Below are 7,623 nucleotides of genomic sequence, written 5' to 3'. Positions count from 1 at the left end.
GAGATGGAGCATAGTGATGCTGAATTGCATAACCTAGATGAAGTCGAAGAACAAGCATATGTTACTGATTAAGATGAGGAGACTGGTAATGACTACCTGCTGGCAAGATGTCGGTCGATAAGATTCATCAAGCCACCTCAGAGACTTGGTTATGCAGATCTCATAGCATATGCCTTAATCTCTGCAAGTGAGGTTCTGGATGAAGAACCTAGAGACTACAAGGAAGTTATGAGGAGTCGAAACAAGACTGAATGGCTGAAAGCCATGGATGATGACATGAAATATCTTCTAATAATAACACTTGGGAGATGATCGAGAAACCTGCAGGGGGCACGTTAATCAGCTATAAGTGGATTTTCAAGGTTATGGAAGGAATCAAAGGATTGATGTCGAAGCGGTTTAAGACATGGTTGGTTGTTAGGGGGTTCACTCGGAAAGAAGGTGTCAACTTTAATGATGGATGTGAAGATCTCCTTCTTGTATGGTGATCTAGATGAAACAATATTGATGAGGCAATATGAAGTATATGCAAAAAAGACAAATGAAGATTATGTGTGCAGGTTGAATAAGTCGTTATATGGCCTGAAACAATCTCCTCGATAATGGAATAGGAGATTCCACAAGTTCATGACACACATAGGTTTCACTAGGAGCAATTTATCAACTAACTTAATATGCATGTACATGCAATCTTTTCCAACATGCGTAATTTTCTCCCGTGAATGTGGAATGTCTACTATACATACATTTTGGATCATCCTTGCCCATATTAAATCTTTTTGCGGTTGCAACACTTGATAAAAAAATACGCTCTTGATGCTACTTATTAATAAATTTGGACGTAGAATGGTCTAGAAGAGGGGTGAGTAGACCTTTCTCTTTTACAATATTTTTTAAAATAGAGCTGAGACCGGAAACAAAAGTTTGAAAAGCATTTTTAAAAATTACGCGATTGGATAAATGTACAATGAAATTATAAGAAATGGAAAGCAATGATGAAGGAATAGAAATTTTTGAATATAATTTGATTAAATGATTAAAAATTCTATTATTATAATTCTTCAATATAATTACCAGAAAAGTGAATTTTGAAGACTAAATCTAGATCGACGCATGCTTAAAAAATAAATCTGTATGAATAAGAAAATAATCTAAAACGTACAAACTACTAAAACAATAAATCTACCATGCAAGATCTCAATAGAAAATAAGGAGAAAGAGTTAGAGAGAGATATAGTACGTCATATTTATATTATTTTGGTTCCTTCGTCCTTGCGTGACAGTTAATCTAGTCTCTAATTGTAAATGTAACCATCTGAAACTTGCTTGTAGTCTTCCACTATAAAATTTTACAGTGTCCTTTAGGATAGATGATAATTAAATACAAAATGTTGAAATGCTTAAGTTATACAATCCTAATTCTTGATTCTTCTTCAACAACACATAACTCTGATGGATTCTAAAATCTCCAGGATCCACGATCTTGAGTTGTATCACCTTCACGGATCAAAAGCACTCCAAGCTCCATTTCAGCAGCAAACTTTACTTGATTCCACTAAGATTACCTTGTACGAGTCTTTGAACGGATGGGAGATGCTAACACTCCTAATCGTCTTCACAAAAGACTTCTTATTTTTCTTTAATGCAAACCCTTCGCTATAAGTTTAGAAACACAATCTTCTATCTTGAAAACATTCACAAATGTAACATAAACCATCATTTCTTAGTCAAGAAATTTACTCTCAAAATATTTTTCTTTAAGGTTTCTTTTAGAGAGAATTGAATGTGTGAATAATGAACAACAAAAATTATCAAATTTTATTTTGAAATTTTGCGAGTGAATGCTTTATTAATATGTTAGAGATGAGACACCAAAATTTTAAACAAAGTAAAAATGACTATTTGATTCGAGTCAAAAGCATAAAAAATAAATCAAGTCAAGAGATGAGAATAATCTAATAAAGTAACAAAAACTGAAAAATATTTTATTCGCGATTCAAATCATGATTCAAGTCATGTCATTTGAATCACACCAAACCATGATTCGAATCACATTTCTAAAATTGAACTCACTTTGCAAAAGAAATGCTCATGATTCGAATCAAATTGGATGATAATTCAAATCATGTTACCCGAATTTAATATTGGAAAATCATGAAAGCTCATGATTCAAATCAAAACAACTCATGATTCGAATCATCCAAATCCTTGATTCGAGTCAATTGCGTCATGACTTTAGTCAAATATCCATTTTATGCGAGAAAAGTGACTTTCAACCTATAAGAGTGAGGGGATTATGTGAGTAACTCAAATATGATAAAATTACAACATAACAAAATATCAAAACAAGTAGATTGATAATGTTACCAACGAAATAATTTCAAAAGTTCCTTTTTACTATGACCAAACCTTGAAAAAAAAACCCAAGAGCATCTAAGATTGAGCTTGGAAGAGTTACATGCATATATACCCATCCACCTAAACACCTTATACGATCTTAAAGAGACAACCTCACAATAGACAAAGAAGTGATTTACACCTGCTCTAAACACACCATTCACCCCTTACTACTATCTAAAGACACAATGTGACACCTAAGTAGATTATACACATTTGTTAGTTTATTTTGTAACAATTGCAAGGAGAACACCACCACTTTAAAAGGCGCACAACTCTTCCAAATCCTAGCCACCCCCTGAATAATCAGTCCAACCTAACTTCTCCCTCAACCGCCAATGTAGAAAGTCTATCATAGAAAGACCTCACTGAAAAATATTCATTAGGATTGAGATTCCAAGACCATGCATCCTCCCAACTAAGGGTGGGAATATGCTATATCAAATAACAGGGGCTTACGACCTAACCTACTCAGGTCTAGGCCATACAATTTATTTTTTAAAATAGAAAAAGCGTATGTTTTTTTTATAAGTCTATTAAGTTAAAAAGGCTAGGCCATAGACTAAAAAAAACATTTTAAGGCTATGAACCGACCTATTTAAATAAATATCAATAATTTTATTATTGTTATTATATTGTATTTTGTACTTTTATTTATAATACAAAAATACGCTTAGTTATATTGAAGAACTTATGAAAATAAGTTGAAAAATTCTTATGAACAATATCATTAGTTGTTTTCATAAGTTCTCTCAAACAAATAGTATCACAAAACTTATGCTAGTAGGTAAATTCGAATAAATCAATGCAAACAAACATTTAATCTCTTTGTTCTTTTGATTTGTTAGTCTATTTAAACATTATTTGAATTTCTTATTTATAAATGTTCAAATAAAAAAAAGGCTTTTGATTAGGCTAATAGGTCAATCATGTTTTCGAAAAGGTTAAGCTCATGCATAAAAATAAGTCTACGATAGGTTATATGCCATTTGAACTTTTTAACAAGTCAGACTCAGGCTTGGCAAAATCTAACTCGACCTAGCTTATTGTCATATACTCCTAATCGTGCTTAACCACTTCAATAATAGAACTAATTAACTCCTCGAAGAGTCCTTCCTTCTAGACAACGAGGAATCGCCTTCATCCAAATTTCCAAATTCAAGTGTTTCCCGCCCAGGCCCCCATCGACCCTACCACTAAGGACTTTTGCTCAGAGATGAACGTTTCAAAAGAAACTCACTACTGATTCGACCTAACTCAAACATCATGTCAAAACCTAATTTTCAAACCATCTCCAACCACCTTAATAAAAGAAGTGACAAATGAGTCTATCCCTTACCACCTTAATACAAGAAGAGACAAACTGAAGTGTCTCTAACTATATATATATAATTACTCCATTTGTTTCATAATGACTGTCATTTTAACAAATAAAATTTATTTTAAAATGACTCTCATTCTCACTTTTTAATATAGAAATGATTGTATTTTTCCAATTATATCATTTAATTATTATTCTTTACACTACTTCCAATGTATTGGAATTAGTATGATTAGTTTAATAAAAGTGTAACATCTTATGATAATATAATTGTATTTCTTAATCTGCGTGAAAAAACCTTAAAGAACCCTCATTTTGAAACGGAGGTAGTAGAACTTATATAATATAATATATAATAATTGTATATTTTATTTATTTATATTTTTCTAATGTGCCTAAAACATTTAACAAAGGGTATTTATGTCTACAATTTTTTTGAAAAATAAAATCATCTTTAACTAAACTATTAGGACTTAAGGGATGCTCACAAATTCTCAACAAACTAAAACAAAGGGAGGCAGAGTCTCTCATTAAACAAAAAATGCACAATCAATTCAGCTATTGAAAACAACTTATTCTGGTTAAAGTGAACATACTTTTAGTATATAACAGTTTTACACACTTCTCTAATAAAAAAAGAATATTACACAGTTATTGTTAACATACACTCACATGCAAAATTATTATTTATCCTTGTTATAATTATTCATTACTAAAACTATAAAGTTAGTAAATAGGTACACCAGGATTGAAAATATAATTGGGATAATTCAAGAAAGAAAAGTCCTTCCCTTTGGGAAGATAAATATTAACCAATATCATAAACAAAATTAAACTAAGAAAAAAAAAAGAATAAAAATTATATAAAAGATGAATAAATATAGCAAAAAAATAATCCATAATATCTTGTAATTTTTAGATCTAATCTAACCTTGCCATAATGGCTTTTGAGATTGATTTTGTTGTTCATCATTCATGCAGTTTCCAATCTCTGCAATGCTTAGAATATCACTATGAGAAAGTGGCCTTAGTCCCAAGAAATCTCTAGTCAATCCTTCATTTCCACCGCCGCCGCCGCCGTCATCGCCCGATGTTTTAGAGTGTGTCTCATGATGATCTTTCTTTGGATTCATAATGCCACCAAACATTTCATCAAACTGAGTTGATTCAAATCCAGAAGGAGATGAAGAAGAAAACATAACATCATGAATATTACTAAGATAAGCCGACGTTGTCGTTGTTGCCGTTGTTGCTGCTGTTGTAGCTGTTGTGTTTTGTTGTTGTTGTTGATGTTCATGTGATGATGATAACAAATTCAAACCAAAATGTCCAGAAGAAACATTGTTGAGAGAATCAACTTGGTGGGACCTAACATTCATAGCTGGTGAAGAAGCAGAAGCTGTTCTATTCATAGTTGCACCCATCTGAGCTGCTTTCTGCAATAATGCAGTAGCTGACATGTGTGGGGAAGGCACTGTTTGGTAAGGAGGTAATGTGGTCCCATGAACATGAACATGATTAGGGTTAGGGTTTTCTTGATGTTGTTGTTGTTGTTGTGTTTGAGAGAATATCGATGATGAGATTTCACCAACATTTGGTGGGCCAAGCCAAGGTGGAATTTCAGAAAGATTAAAACTTTGATGTTGTTGTTGTTCTTTTTTCAATAATGGAAAACTATTATGAAGCTCTTGTTGTTGATGTTGATTTTGATTATTGAATTGAGTTTGTAGATTTATCATGTGATGATGATGAGAAGATGATGGTGATTGTGATGAGGGTATAATCGGAATTGTGTTATTTGTGATAACTCTTGCACTTTCTTCTGCTAATGCATCACAGAATGCTCTATGAGTTATGAAACTGTCCCTCCTGTACACAAAAAATTATCATAAAATAAAATTACAAAATTACCCTTTTTTTCTCTCTCTAGACACTTTTTCAACGTTTTATAAAAACTTTCTGATAGCTTTAAAGACAAATAGTCTATTATAAGGTAGTGCATTAAAAATTTTCCTAACTTGGAATTTCCACTTTTTCATAAGAATGGAATAAGTGATTATGGGAGAGTGCTATATCAATGTCTTATCAATTATCATCATCATCTTCTTCTTCTTCACCATTGTATGAAAAATAAATGTGAAAAAACTATATAATAATATATAATAAGTATTAAATGTGAAATCTATGCATTAAAGTCAACCTAGGATTCAATTCAAACATGATCAGAAACCATAAATGAATGTTCAAAAAATTCTCATATGACATTGATTTTGTTGTTACCTTGAGAAAAGAGTTCCACAGTCACATCTATACTCTCTTGTTCCACATGTTTTAGAATGAGCTTTCCAATCAGATTGAACAGCGTATTTCTTTGAACACTTTTCACATTTCCACTTCTTCTCGCCGTGTTTTCTGCAAAAGTGCTTCTTGATTCCAGTCAAATCTCCCAAAGCCCTTGATGGATCATGATGCACACACGATATTTCTGGACATACATAGACCTTCTTTCTGATTTCTTTGCTTGTTCTCTGCTTCAACTTCCATGGCAAGTTGTGTCCTCTTCTGTGAAGTTGAAGATTTTGATCTCTTTGAAAACCCTTGTTGCAGATCTCACATATGAATCTGTTTTTCGCTAGTAGACTCTTGGGTGACATAGCTATAACCTCAGCATCAGGGTCTGAAAAATTAACACAAACATAACATGTTATGTTCTTCAAATTTAAAAAAGTTTGGATTTTGAATATGAAATTTGAAAAAAAGTTAGAAAAACAAACCTGGGTTGCCAGGGAGGTTTCTCTTTTTTTTCACTGGTTGAGATTGAGTTTGAGTTTGAGTTTGAGTTTGAGGAACCAAGTATTGCTGTTGTTGTTGTTGGTAACTACTACTTGTTCCAAATTCAGTTCTGTTACCAGAAGAAGCACTAGCTTCACCGGATGCAGAAGTTAAATTTGACATGTTTTCTTCCACCACTTGTTGTTGTTGTTGGAACATCATTAAACCTTTGACCATGTTATGATTGAAAGTTTGAGAAAACTAAGGATCTTGTAGACTAAACTCAAAAGATCTTGTTTTTTTCATATGTTGATTAAGATTTTTTTGGGGGGATCTAAAGACAAAGAAAAAAAAGTTGTCAAAGAAAGTTATAGACTAAATAGTTGAACACAGTGGTGAATAGTAGAGAGATTGAGAGAGAAAGAACAAGAGAACAGAACAAAAACAACCTAAGAGACAAGTTTTGTTTTTTGTTTAAGGTAAGAGAAAGAACAAGAGAGAGTGATAAATGGAAGTGAAGATGTTTCTTTGTTGTTGTTCATGGTTTGAAAAACCATAGTTGATAATGTTACCAAGAAAATCCAACTATAGCCACACAAATATGAACAAAAGTATAGACTTGGTTATTGTTTAAACTCTGAGAGAGAGAGAGAGAAAGAGAGAGAGATGATATGGATGAGAAGAGGGAATCCTGAGCTTGTCCAAAACCACAAACCAAAGGGGAACCCTACTGGTAAACTCTGACGTTGCACTTTCTGTCTTTTCCTCGGTTCTTTTTCTCAACTATACAAAATATTATTATTCTTTATTATTTTTTCTTTATTTTGAAAGTTATGTTTTTTATGCTAAAAACTTTTTATTTTCAAATATATCCTTCTACAGTTGTCTTTCCATTCTCTTGCAAAAGTAAACACAAAAAGGGTGAATAGAAACGAGAAACAAAAAGGAGTATTATTTGTAAATAGCATAATTTTTCACAAGTTTTTCCTTAATAGAGTCTTATTACATTTCAACTTTTTTTTTTCTGTCTTTTCATTTTTCTATCATATTAGTGTATCATTTCTTTTGAATTGTGAAAATTGAATGGAAAGTGTGGGAAATGGTGTGTTTCTCTCAACTTTTCAATGGAAAAT

The 7,623-nt window shown here is 32.1% G+C and overlaps 1 protein-coding gene across 2 annotated transcripts; it reads right to left on the bottom strand.

Moving 5' to 3' along the window:
• Positions 1-1,649: 1,649 nt before the first annotated feature.
• Positions 1,650-7,221, bottom strand: LOC127076371 (protein indeterminate-domain 7). Of its 2 annotated transcripts, XM_051017996.1 has the most exons (4): positions 6,493-7,221; positions 5,999-6,395; positions 4,650-5,587; positions 1,650-1,684 (listed from the first exon to the last, which is right to left on the bottom strand). In XM_051017996.1, exons 1-4 carry the CDS (start codon positions 6,725-6,727, stop codon positions 1,665-1,667), a joined length of 1,590 nt encoding a protein of 529 aa, XP_050873953.1. In that variant the 5' UTR covers positions 6,728-7,221; the 3' UTR covers positions 1,650-1,664. The 2 variants fall into 2 exon arrangements, with proteins under 2 accessions (XP_050873953.1, XP_050873955.1); XM_051017998.1 differs by lacking the exon at positions 1,650-1,684 and having other exon boundaries at positions 4,494-5,587.
• Between the last annotated feature and the right edge of the window lie 402 nt (positions 7,222-7,623).

Source organism: Lathyrus oleraceus, chromosome 4, assembly GCF_024323335.1.
Source record: "Lathyrus oleraceus cultivar Zhongwan6 chromosome 4, CAAS_Psat_ZW6_1.0, whole genome shotgun sequence".
Classification (NCBI taxonomy): Eukaryota; Viridiplantae; Streptophyta; class Magnoliopsida; order Fabales; family Fabaceae; genus Lathyrus; species Lathyrus oleraceus.
This window is presented reverse-complemented; position numbering and strand designations above follow the sequence as displayed.

What these genes read in the sequence shown, in the direction of transcription:
- LOC127076371 (XM_051017996.1), bottom strand. Translation starts at nt 6,727, where the DNA reads ATGGTCAAAGGTTTAATGATGTTCCAACAACAACAACAAGTGGTGGAA. An exon ending in AAACCTCCCTGGCAACCCAG is followed by an intron (nt 6,396 to 6,492) that starts GTTTGTTTTTCT and finishes TTAATTTTTCAG; the next exon opens with ACCCTGATGCTGAGGTTATA. An exon ending in TGTGGAACTCTTTTCTCAAG is followed by an intron (nt 5,588 to 5,998) that starts GTAACAACAAAA and finishes TTTTGTGTACAG; the next exon opens with GAGGGACAGTTTCATAACTC.